The sequence below is a fragment of the Limanda limanda genome, chromosome 3 (genome assembly GCF_963576545.1).
Source record: "Limanda limanda chromosome 3, fLimLim1.1, whole genome shotgun sequence".
Taxonomy (NCBI): domain Eukaryota; kingdom Metazoa; phylum Chordata; class Actinopteri; order Pleuronectiformes; family Pleuronectidae; genus Limanda; species Limanda limanda.
Window position 1 is genome coordinate 26,373,024 of NC_083638.1, and position 21,089 is coordinate 26,394,112.

The window sequence follows — 21,089 nt, forward strand, 5'->3', positions numbered from 1 at the left end:
CACAGGCGGGACTCGAACCACCGGCTCCCACCACCTATCATACACCACAGAGCACGCGCACGACAGTCTGCCGCAGCCCGTGCATGTCTCCTCCAGGTGCGCGCCGACCGCTCGTGCCCGCGCCAGATCCCAACGAGAAGCGAGTCCTGCACCACGCGGGTGAAATGTTCCACATTGTGCGTAATTGGTTAGAAAGTCCTCGGTGTATTGAGGACGGAGATTTTGCGGAGTGTTTGGGAATCAGCTGACTGTCCGGTCCGCCCACTTCCACACTGTGCGTAGCAGAGCGCGTCGGGACGCTGCGTTTTTTTATTTCCCTTCTCTCCTGTAACTTTATTCATATGAACTGAGACAAAAATCTGATTTAGGAAAAAACAAATCCCTTTATTTCATTGGTGGATACTGTAGGGGTTGCTTCAATGTGCCACCAAAATATCTTTAAACCCTTTTCTTTATAAACAAGCATCCTTATCCCAAATGTTCTTGGGTTTAATATCCTATATATTATCCACCTCATAAAAAAGGAATGAATGAACTTTCAACATCTACTCATTTATTTCTATTGTTTTACAGTTTAATCTATTCTTCTTTCTCCATCTGAAGGTCGAAACATTGACTTAGAATGTAAAGAACTCTGAGGCAAATTTATGACTTTATATTGTGCCAATGTGTATTATTTTAAATCACAGTTGCCTTTAACGATTTTTGTAAGATAAGATCAAATAAGATTAGAAGATAATATTAATGCCGATGGAAATTATTGTGCCAGCTTGCTCCAAGATACAGTACCAACAAAACATAATGGAAAAGAACATAGTGGATAAATCAGCACTTTATAGGACCACACTTCGCCTGCATGACTTGTGGATACTGTTTATGAAAACAGCTTACATCTGCATTTAAACACACACACACACACTCACACACACATACACACTGGAATCTTGTGCAATTTATTAAGACTGTGCATTGACTTCCCCTTGTTGAGGACAGTCTAACCAAAACATCCTCCCTAACCTTAACCATAACCAATTCATGCCTAACCCTATCATTAACTATCCACAAGTCATAACCTTGACCAGGAGCCCAGAAGTCACATTTCACCTCATAGGACCAGGTCGCCTGGTCCTTACAAGTTTCGTGTTTACTCTAGAAAGGGTCCTCAAGAGGCAAACAAAACCAGCACATGCACACACCAATAAAATTTTAGGCCAGTTTTATCAGGTCAGAAATCAGTTCAGTGAGTAACCACATGGGGACGTTCATGAGAAGAGCTTTATCCCCTGTTGTTGGGGAACATTGATGATTAATAGACTATTACTCACTGCTCTCCATAGGGCAATCGCTTTAAATAAACACATATTTTTATAGACCTAAATGAGAACAGAACTTAGAGACGACCGTCCACTGCTAGAGTTGTGTGTGAATTCCTCAAATAACAAACAGTGAGACAAAATCCTCCATGACATTAATGTTTTTATCTCAATGTGGATCAATACATTTGAAAACCAACTGTGGGTGGATGAGTTGGGATTTTCCTTTAAAATCCTGTATATTCTGCATCCAAGGAGCCAAGGCTGTAATCCCCTTCATATTCAGAGAATCTGAACTAATGACAAAGTGGTTTAAAAGATTACACATGCAGGGCTTCTGCCACAAGAATTAAATACCACATTTGACAGCTGAACTGCACAGAAACGTCTGCCTTTCTGTCGGGAAACAGGCCGGGCTCTGTGTGTTCAAAGTACTGGCAACATCTTTCATATTTATAATTCATTTAATACTCGAGGTTTGTTTTGACGCAGACTACATAGAGATAGTGGATGCAGAGATGTTTTCTCATGTAAACACAAAATTATACAAGTCTGATGCTTGGTTTTTACTAAAACAAACTTCAGATACAGAAACCTCAGATGTTTAGGATTGATTTTATTTCCTTGTCATGTGTTCAGATGCCGGCATTTACATTTAGGAGACAGATCCTAAACATTGTCTAATAATAATCCAACATACAGATATCAGCCAGTCAGTGGTAATTATTCACTTCCTGTCTGAACCATGTAACCAACAAAAGAAACAGGACAAATAATACAAAATTAATTTTACTTATTTGTTTCGCCTGATGATGAAGCAACCAACGAAGTTTCTCAGTACTTAAACTGAGATTTAGTCTTTTTTTCATTCTTTATCTGTAATTGCTGGAATACCATAATAATTCCAAAAGCAACAAGGCATTCGCCAAAGTTCTAAAGACTTCAGCTTCAGCAGTTTGTAGAGTTTTAAAGAAGCTTCAGTCCAAAAATGGTTTACAGGACATGGCTCTGACAAGAATTCTGTCAGAGCCAATCAGACCAGTCTGTAAAAGTTAAGAAAGGCACAAAAAGGTAAGGATAATAAAAAAAGACTTTTCCTATGGATCGTTGAACACAAAAAGATAGGATTCCATTTTTTTAACAGTATGTGGGTCTGGACTCTTGCACCCGGTACTGGAGGCATGAAATGTATCAAAAGAATAATAAAATCTGAAGATTGTTAATGTATTTTAGATGAAAATGCAGCAGTGTCAGGAGACCATTGCAGATTTGAGGCGAAGGTCTGGGGTCTTTCAACACATCCAGCAGGTCAAAGGAGGAATGTTTTAAACTGGCTTCCAATGAGTCCTGAGCTAAATCCCATTGACAACTTTTGGACGTGTGTATTTTGGGTGTAGAAGCAGTCTGCTGTCCCTAGTGGACAATCTGTTGTCCTGCACCTGAAACAAGTATCAGTACCTCTCCTGATTTTGGATGATTAGACCTTGTCTAAGGTTAATGGACCTCGCGGCAAAGCTGCTGAGACCATCAAATTGCATATAACTCAATGGAAACAAGAGGAGGTCAGGGAAATCCAACCGAGCATGATGTAGAGAAGAGATGTAATCAGCTAAAATAGCTGACAAGGAGTTAACATAAAGTTCAAATCTTTTTACTGTGCCACTACTGCAGCATCGTGACAGTTTTGTGAGTAGTAAGTCTGAACAGTTTGTCCCTAGCAGTTTCACTTTCTGTCTGCATCATATTCCTCAGTTCCCCGATGACTCATCCTTTCCAATCCTGGCATCACTATTAAGAGCAGTCTCCAGTTTGTAGGTTGTTTTTTTTGGTGAGATTTCCCAAATTGAAGGTAATGCTAGCATGGTAGGTGTCTGCAATAGAACAACCCCTATCACGATTAGCATTAACCTCAACCTGGGACAAGACTTGGCCGTGTCATCACTCCTGGGTTTACCTCAGTGTTGGACAAATCCTGCAGGGGGTGATAGACACACAGATTAGTGGTTGGTTTTGAGTGATGATGACTACATTTCAACTGAAGAGTTTCATTCACAATTACTGACTATACATAAACCAATTGCTGGGCATTGTGTTGAATTTGTGGTAATCTCGATTACAGATGACAACAGCAAAGATTTTCAATTAACTGAAACAAAAAAGAAAAAAAATCCTATTTGCGCGGAATTTAATGTTTTGTCTGTATTTTTAAAACAAACTCGGAGGGAATAAACACTGTATTATGATTAATATTGATCTAAACTCTTATTTTGCAAACACAACTACCCAATAATTCAAAATACCAAAAAAAGACTGCTCTGTGTACACATTTAACCCTTTTATTTAAAATATTCTTATATTCTCCCTGAAACAACTTGGGTTTCAACGTTGAAAATACGTCGTTTTGGCCCTTGAGGTTGTCTGGAAGCATCAGAAACCAGAAATATGTTCCTGTGGGTTTGAACCATATTTCTGACCCAAGGTTCAACAGTTTAACAGATTAATCTTCAGGTAAATCCGAAACAATTCTTAGACTAAAGAAGTCGAGGTGGAGGCCATCATACTTTCAGTAAAGCTGTTTCCCCACAGAGACGTTACGAGGAATAACAGGATGTACCAGGTGCTCTTATACGTCTGGCTTAGAGTCAAGATACTAATCTTAGCTGAGATGTCAGGAAGTAAGTCTGTGTGTTACGAGTTAGATAGGTACTGACCTGTCTCCACATTGACAGCACTTCCTCTTTCAACAACGAGTGTTTCTCTCCTCCTTTGCTCAGTGCTTCTCTCTCGTCTGTCATCTCTCCACCCTCCGTATTTCTCTCTGCGTCGCAGTCGGCAGCAGATGTGGGTTTTACGTGTCTTTTATACACTTGTGTGACTCATGCAAAATCCCCCTTCTAACTGAATGACTTTTAAAAAAGTGAAAGACAATCACGCAATCAATTTGAAGTACAAGGCTATTTGTCTTCTATGTAAATGCCGCCTACATTAGACAAGTATATTAGTTTCTTGGATTTACATGGTATTTACGGTTATGCAATGACAGCAACAGAGCTTGACGCAAAGACGAAGGCAGATTGACATCATGAATTTAAACGTTGGTCTCTTTAAATATGTAACACGGTAAAGATTTGACAGAATAATAAATGTGGGTCCAATACATGGGTGGGTTTGGGCAACATGTGTAAAAATTCTGTCTCATTAAAGGACCTGAGAGGTTAAGAGAGTTTTAATCAAACTTGAAGTAATTAATGCAAAATGGATAAGGGACAGAGGCATTATAGTACAACATTGAATTAATTTGATTATGATACTTAAATAGTGTATGAGAGTAGAAAACAACCTCTTTTAGTATCAAACACCTCAAAGATTTTCAACAGTGTTTCCTTTCCTCACATTTTTTACTGCCTCATAAAGAGAGTGGATGAATAAATAAAGAAGACACTTAAAAACATTCACAGTGGGTGATTCCTCACTTTCCCTTGAGATATAAGAACTGAATCCGGGTCCCAAATTCATACTACATCGCTTATTCCAAGGTTTGTACTTCTACTGTTTAACAGTATAAAAACACTTAACGAAACAAATAAAAAGTGATTCTTTACCAATATTTTTTTAATTTTTCGGGATCTCTACGGACATGTTTCATCTCCTTATACATTTAATTTCCCCCTCTATTCCCTTAATGTTTTTCAACACAAGAGAATGGTGTCCATCAACAGATCACTCCAATATCGACTCATTAAATCTGCATTATGTCTGGTTTATGGAAACTTCACTTTCTCACTTTTCCTACTAACCATTAATAACCATCTTGAAATATGTGTGTGGCTTGTATTAGAGATATGCTGTCGGATCTATAGCCATGCTAATATCAGCCTGTTAACACGCTGCATTATAGCAGCTGTCGGAGGCAGCTAAAAAATACCAGTCTGCTTAAACGCTGGGCATGCTAGCAGCTCTTAAAGGCAGTTAAAGGTTCAGTGTGTAGAATTTGGCATCATCTCGTGGCGAAGTTGCATGTTGCAGCCGAATACCCCTCAACCCTAAAATATGAAAGAGAACCTGTGGTAGCCTTCAGTTGTCATAAAATCTCAAAAACTGTTTAGTTTGTCCAGTCTACTGTAAAAAAAAAACATGGCTGCCTCCGTAGAGAGGAACCGATTCTGATGTAAATGTAAAGTATTTAAATAAAAAGGGCCCATTCTACAACAATTCATACAATTGAGATGATCACATCGAACCACTGGCCATGCTAGCAGCTCTCTCAGGTCGTTACATAATGCTAATATCAGCCTGATGTTCACAATAGTTGAGCGTACTTAGCATGCTCACATTTAGCACTAAACAAACACTGTATCTGAGGAATAAGGTTCATGTCATATTTACAGGTATTGTATTGGACAATTTTCACCGAAACAGAACAACATTTTATGGCAGTCTCTCCTATGGTCGTAGAAATAGATGTTAAAAAATGACAAATGACAACTTTCTGCAGGCGTAAGAGGAAAAGTTATCACAATTCAGATAGTCTTTAAACATTTTAATATATGTACATTTTATACGCAATGTTTCACACAAATATTTAAGAAAGCATTTCTTATCAAGCCACATGTACAGTGACTGAATGTTATGACTGTGCCGCCTCATGAAATGATTGGATTTCTAATTGCCAGTTATGGGAGTGTCCTCATGGGGGATTTTCGAAAAGACCCTTTTCCACCAAATGACTGTTATCCTACAAACTATCCTCATCAACATCTCTTGTGTTGTCTGTAAACTTGCCCCAGAATCGTATTGCCGGCGGTGTTTGGTTGTGGTAACCCAGTAACCAAGTCATACTGGTCTGTTTCTGAGAAGACTCGGTGCCTCCCCCGTCCATTCTCACTACCTATCCCCCTCCCCCCCTTTGCTGGCTGCACTTCACGCAAACCCCTTGCTTGCATCTCGCTCGCCGGACTGGCTCATATCCGTCGCATTCCCGTGTGAGTGCTGAACAGGAAACGCTTTAGAAAAGACAGATAAATGATGAGGTATTGAAAAGGAAAAGGAGTTTATGAGGAGGTGGGGGAAAAGCACACCGTGGCAGGGACCCCCCCTCTTCACATGCTGGAAATTCACAATGTGTAATATGCCAGCTGAGGAAGCTTCAGATGTGACTTTCTCTTTCCTGTCTGTCTCTTCTGCTTGTACATTACAAATTTAGGGAACATGTGCTTTCAGAAGTTTCCCTGCTGATGGGAAGACCCTCACATTAGTGTTAAAATGTTTTTTTTGGGCCGTTTTTCTTTACTCTTGTTGAGGATTTAAGGGATAGTTCACTGAAAAATGAAAATCAATCCACAATCTAGTCACCACTATGCTGTAGGAGGGGTGGGTGAAGTGTTTGAGTCCACAAAACACGTTTTGAGTTTTAGAGGTAAACAGTGTTGCAGCCAAATTCCAAAACAATTGAAGTCAATGGTGATCACTTCTTTAAACGTACAAAAGTAACAGGCAAAAACTTAAAATGCCTCCATACTGCTTCTGGGATGACATCCAAGTGTCCAAAACTCCAATATTTATATTTGACTCAAACAAGGTCATTTTACACCATGTTTTAATGTCTGTTGTGATCCATGCGTGAATAGGGCTCCGGAGGAAGATATCAAAGGACATTTAGACGAAAGACACGGTGTAAATCACCTCGTTATGACTTGAATATGAATGTCGGGGCTTGTGGAAACTTGGATGATTTCACAGGAGAAGTATGGAGGCATTTTAAATGTTTTATACGTTTGAAGAAGTGGTCACCATTTACTTAAATTTTATGTTTTGTGGACTCAAACACTTTGCCAACACCTCCAATCGGCATATTGGTGAGTATATAATGAGTGCATTTTTGTTTATGGTTGAACCTTCCCTTTAAGCCCTATGAGACAAATTGGGATTTGTGTGAATATGGGCTATACAAATACAATTTGATTGATCATCATTTAAAATGTTAATATCTGACCTTCACCTGAATGGGGAACTAATATCACATGTAGGTGTTAGGGGAAAGCAGATTTTAATCTTCTTAAAGTGACGTCAAATTTGATCAGAAACGGAGCTCATCACTATCGTCACCTTCACTCACAACCTCACCTACTTTCTATTCTTTCCTGAGCTACAGCAAAAGAAACCAGAAACGAAAAACCAGCGAGAAAGTTTGTACATTAAAGCAAAAGGATTTTTGCGTGATGAAAGCAGAAAAAAACCCAACTTTCTTTTTCTGTATGTTTCTTCAAAGCACATCTCCGTCACAGTGTTTCCACGTGGGCAACCCGAGGGCCTGTCTTCATCATGCTTTCCTGTCATATGTGGGATACGCATGAGAGACATACAGCTGATATGATCTGATAACACTTCCAGCCCTCGATGCCGCGGTCTGTGTGTCGTCAAAGTGTGAGATATGTGAAACCACGGGGGAAAATGTCAGACTTGACACAGACTGAGGTCGTTGTTTCTTTGGCAGATATATCTTGTTTTAATATCCTTACAACTTCTCAAACCAAAAGCAGCAGTCAGTTTACTGCAAAACATTACACAACGTATACCTCGACAAACACTACGTTCAAAAAAGATTTGGTTTCCCCCGATCAAAACCCCAGCGTCTATAATTAGCAGGTTTTCAGGAAGTGTGGGCGAGGACCAGAGGTGGAAAGACCGACGCTGGTTCAATTCCACACAGCAACTTTGAATATTCATACACACTTCTCAAATTTTGGTTTATTGAAAGAAGTCGTGACTGGTTTCATGAAAATCTTCAATCTACTTGCCTGATCTACTTGACTGTTAATGTAAATACTGCCTGCACAACAAAACATCACTTCTATTTCTTTATTGATGCCTTAAAGGCTCTTATATACTTCTACGTTCTCCGTTTCTCGGAGAGGGCTCCACGGGGGGCAATGGTCTTTTTGATTTTTACTAATCCGACCACTGTACATCGAAAAAAATTCACCGCCAAACCCATAGGTGGCGCAACGGAAGACGAGCTCAGAGAAGCCTACCCCATTTGGGAAGAAGAAGTCCACGTGTGTCTGTTTATATCTATCGGCTCGTCCCCACACACTGAACCATGGCAACTAACAGAACTAAATAAAGTGACACCCAGCGGGTCAAGATGCTGATGTTATCGTTTCTTAGCGCGGCGGTTCCCCGGGCTTGTTTCCGAACTGTGTTGCTGATTCCACAGCTTGAATCTGCTTGAGGCTACATGTAGCTAGCTAGCTCCCCTCCCAGCTAGCTTCAAGCCCAGCTTCTACACACAGTCAGCAGGGACTCCCGGCACTAACTACTACCCAGTGTTTGCTTCTAACCTGACGGTATTATAGAAACAGTGTCATGATAGAAGTGGAATTAAAGTCGTGACGGCGGGTTCTTGCACTGTTACCACCGCAGTTAGCATGGTTGCTAGCCCGCTAGCGCCGTTTTGAAAGCTCGTTTTAACCGTCTGTGACCGTGCACACATGCCGTCAGTGCTCGAACGAGCCACCGTCAGCCGGACAACTCCGCTGGATTAACACAAACGTCACATTAATCGTAGAATCATAGTTGTGTTTGGGTTAGCTGTCAAGCAGGACGTTTGAGGCCGGAAATGACGTCGAACAGAAATGAGGTCGTACGGAAATGATGTCGTTCGCGGACCAATCACAGCCAAGAGCTGTCCGTCGGGTCTCCAACATGAAGACGGAGAGTCAGAAAAATCAGACGTGTACGTAAAGCTCTCCGACACGCTCGGAGAGGGCGTTCCACGACGGATAGGGCGGTCTTATCTATCCGTTTTACAAAATACGCAAAAGCATAAATTGGCCTTTAGGTTGTTGGTTTTTTTTTTTTGAAGATTTGTCAGTAACTCCCATTTTGATTATATATTGCACACATAATAAGTTTGTATGGTAAACTGGCTTTATTGTCTAAAGACTAAGGACAATAATTTGTTTCCAACAAATGATATGAAACACTAAAAAACATGATTCACCCTCCCTTTTTCCATAATTTCTGGCTTGTCTCTTCGCTCTCCCAGAATCAAAAATTTCTCATTGTACCTCAAAAATCATGGCTTGAATCTATTTTGTTACTGGTCACACATCCTTTATTCTTTTTTGAAAAACATCTTCCACATGTTAAAGCAAAGTATGAATAGAAAAAGGGGGAACCGCTCTTGGGGTAATGATGTTGAGGAAGAAATAAACATAAGTACCCCTTGTCCCGAATTTACTATTCAATTTGCATCCTCCATCTTATTTAGACAGGTATTGTTTTTTTTTTTTCATTAAAAATTAAAATATATTGTAGCATTGGCATCATAGGAGGCAAGAAGAAGAATTTTAAAGTGGAAATGACAAACTCCTCCTCAATCCTCCCTCCTGTGTCATAGTCAAGTTTTATTCCTATGATACAAACATCTTGTAATATTTGAAGTCATCCACACTGTGTGCCAAGGGATTAATCTCATTATGTGAATATAAAAATCAATAAGAAAGAGACAACGACAGAAAGAAATTTTGTGTTGATTTTGAACAGTCCCTCCATAAATCTGCTTGTTTAATAAGCTCACAGTCATCACTCCACACATTACAATTATTTCAAAACACAAACTAATGTCATTACAACTGGAAATTTTTTTTATCAAACGAAAATCAAGTCTATGAATTAATGTTAAACTTGAAGAGGATGTGAATCATGTTCAATATTCATAAAATACATGTTTACACATTCATGTAACGTGTAGGTACCTTATATGTTTCAAGATCATGCTGAGGCTTTGCCACTTGCGCTTCATTTAAATTAGTGGTCATGATAACAATTCAACTGCTTCCAATTATGTGTAAGACAGATCTGTGTTTGAAAGACGTCAGCTTAAAATTATGCCGTGTCCTTAAGTTACCTCCACGCTGTATCTGTAAAAGTTTATATTCATAAGTAATAAATGTTTGGGATCCTCACAGGTTCTTCAATCTGTAACTAATGTTGAGGGACTACTCATTAGTTTTTATTAATGATTAAAACAAAATAAACACATATCACAGAAAATGTGGTGTAGGAACATGAACATTTGAATAAACCCTTAATTCAAACAGTCTGTCATCTCCCACACACAAGTTATCGTTTATAATGTAAATGAGCCCTATTTAAACATATCGCAATAAAATGGTAAGCAACCCAACAGCAAATGTTTCCAACTCCATTCCAGGAAAGTTATTTAGCCACTTTGTAATTTATTAATACTCATTTCTACGGCTCAAAGGTAGAACCAACTGCAAAATGGATACAGATAAAGAAATTGCAGTTATATTTTCGGGACCAGATAAAGTAATTAATGGAAAATTATACAAGAAATATGTATTATTATAGAAAATATAAATATGTTTATTATAAAAACAACACATATTCTTTACAAACAAACAGCTTGAAAGTTCTCAGTATAAAGACATGTGAAAGAAACGTGTGTCAAAAGTCCTCATTGTTCATTCTGGAAACACAAAAATCCCTTAAAATTGCTCATTTAATTAAAGTCATATGAAGTTCACTCACATACAAATTAGAAAAAAATAATGTCATCCCTTAAAGACACATGAAGACAGAAAATACCAATCACAGCGCCTCCTCTCAGCGAATGAGCAGCACTGTCATCTATTGGTGAAAATCCACAATTGCATCCTCAGTGTGAGAACCTCGCACAGGGCGTGTGTTATCATCACAACACAACAGACTTCAAAGCAAACACTGTCAGCCAGCTTTATTTTCAAAACATGTTTTCTTTTCTTTTCCATGCCCCATAATTGTGCGTCTAAAAATATACTTATTCAACTTTGAGTAACAGATATTAAAAACTACGGCTCCCTGCTGTTTTAGCAATTTTTCCTTTGTTTGCATTAAAGTTTATATTTCCGACCAGTTTAAGTTAAATTTTTCTTCTTTGGGTTTTCAATTATCTATACCGCTAATGCTTTGAAGGTTTGACAAACAGGTGTCTAGAAATGTGCTTTTGTGTCTGCATAACCCAAAAACACACTTCTATCAAAACACCATACACGTGTGTTTTGTAAAAGCAGAGAGTTGTGTTGAAAGTGTTTTGGTGCCAACAGCATCTTTATCGACCAATAAGAAACTTGGAGCTATATTGGGAATTGAAACGGAGATCTTGAGTCGCTGTCTGCTCTGTTACTTCTGACAAACTTAGGTCCAGCTGCTAAACCACAACTTGCAGAAGTAGAAACCACAACAGTCTGCTTAACCGGATGCTATTGTTTTGAAACACCTATGGTTTTAAACTGCAGTTAAAGCCTGGTTTGTGGCTACTTTGTTTACTGTATCATCCGGGACCTTTAATATTTTTCAAGTGTTAAATAACACTTGTTGCTTCTCTGATGTTCCTTTTGCCACTGTTGTGAAACTAAGCTTACCACAAAGACAAAGCAGCAAAACACAGACAGAAAGCATTTAAAATGTTTGTGGAAAATGTTGGAATAAAATGATGTATAAAGGTGTCAAAGGGTTTGAAGATGGCGATCATGCAATTGGAGCAGTCAGTTTGAGGGCAACTGGGGAACATTTGTTGCATTTTACTCCCCCTTCCTCCCAGTTCATCCTGTCAGATTTTACATCTACAGAGCAAAAGTGTCTAATCTGGACATTTATATGAGGATTCTTTATGGAAAAGTATGTCAGATTATCCACAGTAACAAGCAGAGGAATAAAGTAATAACTGCAAAAATTTTAAATGTATCAATGAATCATCAGTTTAATATATAACTTCTCTTTGCCTTTTATGCTGTTATAGTTAATGTGTGCTTATGCAAATCAGTCTGGACACAGGAAATGGCTTTTCATTGGCTGAAAACGAACATGATCAAGTGTGTCTGATGTTTGCAGATAAGTTCTTAGGAAGGCTTCGGTGTTGCAATCACACACAGGAAAGAAAGAGAAAGAACGAGGGAGGGGGTGAGAATGATCTAATAGCACACCTCTCTCTATCTCCTGCTCAGTCTCTCCAACACACAAGGACAACGAAGGAGGTAAGAAGCAAACTCTTTCAATTTACATTGATTGTGTAAATCCTGTTTCCTAACCGTATTGGGGTATACCCGCTGATACTAGGAATCTGAATTTTACGAGCTTTCAATCACTGAAAACCACAACTGCTATCAGTTGCTTTGGCACAGGGGAGCGCTGCTTCTGTGTGGAGACCTAAGGAGGGGATGATTAACACAGGAGTGTTATCAGCTTGAATGCTGATGTCACCCTAGCTGCAAACAAACAGGCTGAGTCTAGATGTGCATTCACTCAGGGCCCCGGGGCAGCAGAGCCTGCAGGGGACAAAATCAGATTCCTTTCTCTTCAATCATTACTGCTGATAGAACACCTGGCTGCTCTGTGGGTGAGCGTGTGTTATGACGTCGTGAGGAGTTGAATTTTTTGGAGAGAAAAGCTGTTCCTTGTTTCAGTTATCTATTACATTTTCTACATTACTGGGGTAAGCATGTAGTGGTTAAGGTTAAGTTAAAGATAAGTCACCTGCAAACCAATGCAATTTCCTTGTAATGTTATCTGTCTGTACGCAGACATGCTAAAAAAGCCACAGGTTGAACTGCTAAACTCACATTATTCACCGCGATTTCGAAAAAGTTGGAAGGAAGTCTGTGGTCTGTGTGATTTCAACATTATCATGTCAAGTTTTAGGCAACGGACACAAGTGAAATCCATATTTGTAGCTGGACAGGAACTTGCACAACTCAGCTGTTACTTAATGCAGGCAAAATATAAATTATCAGATATAGTCGAATGGAATATTTGGCACTAATAAAGATCACCCTCATATAAAATGTGTATTTTAATTGACAAAATCCGGATCGTTAACCAATATCTGCACAAATTTTCAACTGTTCATTTTTTGAGAAGGTCACAAAAACTGTCCCATCTTGAGAAAGTGAAATAAATTGATTGGGTTTTCTCTGACCAACAACAGGGTAATTTGGTAATCTGTCCACTAGTTTTTGCATAATCCTGCCACATAACAAACAACTGCAGATGAAAAAAGAACCTCAAATATGCCTCTTGTGTTTCGCTCCCCAGGTTCACGTCACGTCCATGGCTAACATGAATGGGACACAGCTTCCTGTCAATGCAGTGAACCAGCCTCTGACCAGCCCCAACATCTCCAGCAGCTCTTGGAAAGAAGAGGCCATCAAGGGAATCCAGATCACAGCCACTCTGCTCATCTTTCTGGTGAGAAATTCTTGCTGGCTTGTACCCTGCTATTGGACCTAGAGCTGAAAACACAGGCAGTTTATGGGTTTTGGGGATTTTTTATTAAACGTGCAACAATGTTTCAGGGACTCAGGTAGATAGGTCTTGCCGTTGCCATTAACATCTCTAAATAAATAGCGAAACATTTTGGAGAAATGCAAAGACCACTTCTGGGCCAAGTGCACACGCCTTATACAACCACAACTTCTTACACTTCTGTTGATCTGAGTTAAGATCATCAGATGTTATTATTTCGACAAAGCCAGGCTAGCAATTTCCATCTGTTTACAGCCTCTATGCTAAGCTAAGCTAACTTCCTTTGTAGTTTATTACGTATTGAACAGACATGAGAGTCCCATTGATCGTCTCATCTAACTCTTCCCAAGGGAACAAATGAGCTCAGTCCTGTAAAAGTGAAACTGATTCTTTTAAAGTCATGGGAGTCTCAAGTCCTGCTGCTTCTCTCGGCTCCTGAAGGTGGGCATCTCTCTGAATGGGCTGGTGGTCTGGGCACTCGGCCTGCAGCGTCACAACCACTTGAAGCGCAGAGGCAGCGGCGAGCAGACGCGTGCCGCCAGCAGCTTCCGCATCTATGTACTGAACCTGGCCCTGGCTGACTTGGTGCTTCTCATGCGGACCCCACTCATGTTGGGCTACATTGCGCACGACTACAGCTGGCCTTTTGGTCATCTCTTCTGCCGCTTCATCATATTCCTGCGGGGCCTGGGGCTGTACGCCTCCGCCTTCCTTCTCTGTGCTGTGGCGTTGGAGCGATGCCTGTGTCTGCTGAGACCTGTGTGGGCTCGACTGCGACGGCCTTCCTGGGCTGTTCCTCTGGCCTGTGGACTCGTCTGGCTGGTAGCCACCATCATGTCCGCCCCCTACTTGCACAGCGCCGTCCTGTTGGAAATTAAAGGAAAATACCAGTGCCTAGAGAGCGGAGCCTTTAACATGGGGCTGTTTCTCACAGAGACGATAGTAGGTTTCATCCTGCCCCTGCTCGTGTTCCTGGGAAGCAACATGGCCGTCTTACTCACCATTCAGCAGCAAGCACCTCCTCCAACACCCACCTCCTGCAGCTCTTCAACTGCACGCAGGATGACCAGGATGTACCACGTGCTCTTTTTCACCATGCTCCTCTTCCTCACCTGCTGGGTGCCCTATTTTGTTTGTCGGTTCCTGCGAGCCTTGGCCGTGGGTAACCCTGGTTGGACCAAGCTGTATCGAGGATCGTTAATCGGCACATACATATCACTGTACCTGGTGTACATCAAGAGCGCTCTTAATCCTGTGCTCTACGTGTTTGCTGCCAGAGGCTTAAGCCGGGCTGTCAAAGCTTCACTTGTCTCCACGATTGAGCGACTTTTCAACGACGACTCCTCAGAGTCCATACGGAGGAAGTCACTGAAGAACTCACGGATGTAACCCGAGGGGTCAACAGTCTGAGTTTTAGCCTGTTTTGTTAGTTCAAAACATAAATGCTTTTCATATTTGTATAGTGGAAAATGTAGATGTTGCTATTAATTGGTTTATTCCTCCAATAGTAGATAGCTCCTAACCAATCCAAAAAGGGGGCCGAGTAAAGATCAGGGTTCATACACATTTGACCAATGGATTTCCATGACTTTTCCATGACTTTTCAATAACTTTAAACCAAATTTCCATGACCGAACATTTTGTGAAATCTCGGTGTATACACAAAAAGTGACAAAATGTAGTATTCAAACTAACACTGAGAATTCCAAGGTATACAGTTAACCTTAAATGACACAAACCCAAGTATGCCTGCTTATATTTTGAGCATATTTCTTTAAAAGCATATGAATTATTTAAAACTCAGCGTAAATGAACTAGGGATGGGCATTCGATTAAATTGTCTAAATCGATCGTCTATTAATTATGCCCATCCCTAAAATGAACGACATGAAAATATGAATATAACAAATTTCCATTACTTTTCCAAAACTTTTGGAAGATTATTTTTTTCCATGACTTTTCCAGGCCTGGAAAAACACATTTTAAAATTCCATGACTTTTCCAGGTTTTCCATGACCGTACGAACCCTGAAAGATGAGAAAGAGGTTTGAGGAATTGAGTGAAATTTTCAGGCCAGTCTTTTCCAGACCAGTGTGATGGCCCAGCAGATGGAAAAATTGTTGGATCTCGTGACCTATATGTAGAGGAGACATTCTCCTGCTGCAGTGATTTGACTGTAATCTGAACTGATTGTGGCTGAATCATAGTTCGACTGCTCCCATTTGTGTCATTGGACCATGTAAGAAACACTTCTGACAGGAGATTAGCATAAAAAAGTTTGTTTTAAAGGGCGTGGATTGACGTTGGCAGAAATCATAATTTCAACATTTTAAGTATACACAGCTCAGCTCTTGTGATTTGTCTGACAGACGAAGCCTGAGTAAGAAAACTGTGAACAGTGAAGAGCAGAAGGACAAATACACATCTCATCAGTGAAAAACACTGGGTTCCTCTACCGTGGAACAAGAAGATACATGGTCAGTAAAACCAGATGACTGAGGTCTCTAAAAATGCCTCTTCTGTTGCGACATGCTGAAGGCATGGTCTCAGCTGGAATCAAAACTAATTCATGAACCATCTTGTATGTTTGTTTATGGGTAGGGAACACCTTCTTAGATATGAAGCCTCAGGCCAGATGTTTGAATATTAGAGATTCCGGTCCCCATAGTAATGGTTGCTTACATACAACATTACATAATAGCTCATACGTACTGTCTCATAAGTATGACTCATGTAACAGATACTCAGATTTACTTATGTCTGTCTGAGATTTCTATGTTAAAATAGGTCCCGATCCCAGACTGTATATAGTGATGAACCATAGGTCTTCAGGCTGATACATGCACACAACAACTCATGAGTCAGTCCCAGCTGTCAGTCATGACATCTCACCTGTTTTAATAGTATGAAAACCACCTTAGTTTGGTACGTGTCCCATCCACTGGCATGGAGGAGGGTGCCCTATAACTCAGCCAGCCACCAAGGGGCAATGAATGCGATTTGGCGTCACTTTTGCGGAACTGTTAAATAAATTTCTTTGTTTTTTTTTTACAGTCTATGGTCCGTATCGACCAACCCGTTGCAAACCTGTTCCTACTAAATGACCCGCTGAATGTATGACTGTGAGGACAAAGCAAAACAAGCTTAACAGGAAGTTCCACGATTTTCTGTGACATGTGAATGTACCACATCCATGACTGGACTTTATTTGTGCAAAAAATGGCTTCAATATAAATGAATGGTAGCACTTTACATTTATTTTCTACCTACATTAAAACATGAATAAATAAAAGTTGGTTTTATTAAATTGTATAATTTTATTACACCTGATCGTACAAACACTTGCAGGCTTGTTTGTTTATACTTTTCTACAGCATGCTGAATATGAAGTTGGATATCTGAACATTCATTCCACCACAAACAAATGCATCTTTAGTGTAAATGTTAATTCAAATACAACATTTACTGAATGCTGAGGTGAAAGCACAAAACCGGAGACAGGAAGCTGAGTGCGACTTCCACCTGAATGAATCCATTCCACCCTAATTTTTACATACTTCCACAAACTTCAACAAAATCCTCTGGTTTACACAACTGCTGTCGGTAGCACTACAATAACTGGTAGCAATATTGGAGCTGAATTTGCTTATTGAAAAAAGTGGAACTGAGTTCCTCTGAGACCAGGTTATATTTTCACACATTCCAAACAGTGTGTGCACACAATACTTACACCTGTAAACTTTGTTGAAACAATTATTTTCCGACGGGTGTAAAGGAAGACTTGGCTAAGTTCCTTCTGAACCAGGTGAACCACTGCCGGTGCTGCAGCCGGACCTGAGCAGTCGATCAGCGTGTTTGTGTGCGTGTAGAAGCAGCACCTGTGCGTTCTGAACGGCCTTAGACTTCTGCAGAATTTCTCCCAGTCTTCGTGCAGTGGCTTCAGATTCACTATCTGCTATAATCTTTTTCATTGTCTGAGGAAAACAAAAACAAATATTCAGCACGACCATAGATTTTGTGTCCTTCTAGCAGGTGAACTTTTGGTCGGAAGTAACTGATAAGATCAACATGACAACCTAAAGCTCCAGATGTCACTTTATCTCTGTGTTTTACATGAGACAAAGAAGTTACAAGGAAGGAAACGCTGACTCAGACATTTCCATTACATCTCAACAACATAAATACCTCAAATAGTAATAACATGTATTAAGCAATGAGAACAAGTCAAGCACGTATTAGATATTGTGAAACAGTGTTTTGTGTACTACTCGACTCACCTCTGATGATGTTTTGTCTTTTTGTGGCAGATGAGGAGGAAGGTTAAGAACTGCCTGTCTACTTATCTGTAGAATCTGTGTGAACAGACAGGAAGAAAGGTTCTGTGTTAGAAATCATAATATTTCTATCTCTCCCTTGAATAATTGAGATAACATGTGAAAATCTGCTTTGATGTGGAATGATATATATTTCCTGTACGTGCTGCTAAGACATTGAAAAACACCCATTATCTCAGACCCCACAATCAGCTGTTCTACCACGCTCTTCAACTGAACCGTCAAGATGTGTTCAGACTCACTCATGCTGAGAGAAATGCAACCACTTCCCTTTCTGGGTCACCTCAATACTAACGTCTAAAACAATGAAATGGCCCATTTAATAAAGTCAAATCTCAAACACACAAGACAGATTAGATAACATTTCTCGTCCAAACATATCTTTACACATATTAGCTGCATATTTCAGTGCGTTATTGTTTTTTTTATTATCCTGTCCAAAATGTGTGTTTACTGTGTGGACATGAAAACAGGCAGCGTACAAAATCATATTCACACTGAGAACTCCACCAAGTTTAAAGCAACACATTGAAGTATAATAATATACTAACAGCTGGTATTAAAAGACATTCTATAGCATATTTGTATTTAGGCTTGTGTCACTATGTGGTACCTCTTTAGCCTTCTCCTCCTCTTCCTCCACCTTGTCTCTCAGTGCTCTGCATGTCTGCTGTAAAGAGACGGTCTGCTCCTCAGCATTTTCCAGAGCCTGGACCACTGCTCGGAAGTCTTCCTGGTAATAAGGACAACATGACACAATATGACACAATTTCCTTACATATAAAATACATACAGTAATAATTACTGAGAGCTCAGCCAATGCAGATATTAGGGAGGGAAAATGTCCAGTCCAGATAGATCAGTCTATATATAATGTTATACAAAGCTGACAATGATTCCTTTGAGGTTGTTTACAATAAACTTTATGACTTTACTATATGTTTTACTCAAAAACAAAAAACGTAAAATCAACTCCCAGACACCAAAGCAACACAATTAAGATAATTCTACCCAGTAGACCAATCACCTATTTTGTCCAACCAACAGATGAATTAAACCAACTTGTTTGTTTAAGAAAAGATAGTTAAAACTGCTGCAAATTAATTTTCTATTTAACCAATAATCGTAAAAGAACTGTAAATCCACCAGATGACAATGTTTCTCACCTCCACTCTGCTCAAACTGGACTTTCCAGCCACAGCCCTCTTGGTCTCCTCCTGGTGATGGTGATGTGAACTCTTCAAATCTTTGTGTTTGTGCACTGGAGCTGTGAGCTGTGCACACTGAGCAAGGAACCTGAAAAAGTGAAATACATCAGCCAAATGAAAAGAACAATCAACGTTTTTCCTGTTCACTTTTATGAAATAATGATGTTTACATCAATACAAGGTTGGGGAGAAGAGTGGGATAATAATTTGATATTTATTTATCAACTTTCACTGGATCAGTCAGTCTCAAATTAACTTACTACTTACCTGGTTTTTATCAGGTTCAGATGTTCCTGGCTCTCTTTCTTGTCTTTCCTTTTCAAAGCAAGAACAGCTCTGATAACAAGGAGAGAAGAAAGTATCCTTGTAATTTAGATTTTGACAATTTTGCATAAAATGTCTTTAATGGTGCTAATAGATGGAGGGCGACTTATTTGACCAGGTTAACATCCTAAAAACAGATAGTGGGCCAAAACTTAATGACCTCTTCCATTTACTTGCATATTTCAGATGGATTAACTGGATAACAAAGATATTTATTTGGAATAGTGAACAACCCAGACACCGTCTGAATATAGCTTGAGGAGATCTAAATGAAAAAAGAACTACTGCTACACTTTCAATCTAACACTACAAAATTTATTGAATTAGCCAAAAATAAATATACACTCCTTTTCAGCGTAGCAACGAGAGGCTCACAGGTGTGGAGCATGGAAACTCACAGCAGTGACAGGTCCATTATGTTCTCCAGAGAAACGATGGTGGACTGTGGCAGCTGCTTCCAGTTATTTTGTCCCTTGACTTTCTTTGCATTTGAAGATGAATCTTCAGCTTTTCCAGACACAAGAAGAAAAAAAACCAGTGGAGTTTGTTTGCTTTGACGACCAAGCCAGAAGGTGATCCAGCATTTACCCTATGTAATGGTCTCATATGTTAACTGTGGCTGAGAAATGAAACAATAATTTGTGTATGTATTTATGTATAAGCTACTGGATGACCTAAATTTCCCACAGGATTAATAAAGTATCCATCTATCTATCTATCTAATAATAACTGTTACCAAAATAAAAATGTCATCAATAGCAATATAACAAAAGTCCAATATATGCTGATATAAAACTAACTGGCACGCACAGTATAACAATTGATGAAGCTCAGATTTATAAAATGTTTTGCTGTTTGTCAAGTGATTGTCTTTCATTGAGAGACACAGATATGTCCCCTCCCTTTTGTTCATGCTTGATGATGGAGTTTAAAATACATACATGTATATATTTCATATGAGCAAGTTATTAGTGCCGTAATGAAAAAGTTGCCAAAGTTGCTTTTATAATAAATAATAATAATAAAGAATCATACATGTGTAATGTTCCATTTCATTGAACTTGTTGTTGTCTTGTGTGGATATGTGGCTCTTACCTTTCCTCTTCTGTGCTGCTCTTCTGTCCTGCAGTAAACAAACCATGAAGCATCAACAACATTAGTTCACAAGTCAACCACAGACCGACAGGACACTACAGACACTCACCTGCTGTTGTGCTGTCTGTTGTTTCCTCGTCTCTTCCGTCGTCTTCCTCTTGACTTTAACACCAGGAGCTTTGGATGGCGGCCGGCTGGAGCCTCGTACTGGCTTCATACTGGATCTGCTGGCGAGCTGATGTAAAGTAACGTGACGTTAATGTCTGGCTGATCTAAGCTAAGCTAACATAAACAAAGTTAGCCTCCGAGCTGCTGTTCGCGGTAATTTTCGAATAACGCGCATGCGTGAAACGTGGTACAAGTTGCCCCGGAGTAGGTTTGTCAGGCAGCGGCTCCTCTTCTCAGGCTGAATGCATTTCTTCACTTGTAGTGAAAATGGAAGCTGCTCGTGTTAAGATAAAACATTAATATGTGAGGTCATTGATGCATGGACATACATGGCTCCT

The 21,089-nt window shown here is 39.7% G+C and overlaps 2 protein-coding genes across 2 annotated transcripts; one reads left to right on the plus strand and one right to left on the minus strand.

The window, feature by feature from the left end:
* Positions 1-11,842: 11,842 nt before the first annotated feature.
* On the plus strand, positions 11,843-15,080 carry LOC132998161 (C5a anaphylatoxin chemotactic receptor 1). Its single transcript, XM_061067659.1, has 3 exons — positions 11,843-11,869; positions 13,413-13,565; positions 14,064-15,080. Exons 1-3 carry the CDS (start codon positions 11,843-11,845, stop codon positions 15,009-15,011), a joined length of 1,128 nt encoding a protein of 375 aa, XP_060923642.1. The 3' UTR covers positions 15,012-15,080.
* A 2,327-nt stretch (positions 15,081-17,407) lies between these two features.
* Positions 17,408-20,845, minus strand: cenpq (centromere protein Q). Its single transcript, XM_061067660.1, has 8 exons — positions 20,693-20,845; positions 20,584-20,611; positions 19,887-19,995; positions 19,432-19,500; positions 19,123-19,252; positions 18,570-18,689; positions 17,900-17,974; positions 17,408-17,596 (listed from the first exon to the last, which is right to left on the minus strand). The coding sequence occupies exons 1-8, from the start codon at positions 20,798-20,800 to the stop codon at positions 17,408-17,410; spliced, it is 828 nt and encodes a 275-aa protein (XP_060923643.1). The 5' UTR covers positions 20,801-20,845.
* Between the last annotated feature and the right edge of the window lie 244 nt (positions 20,846-21,089).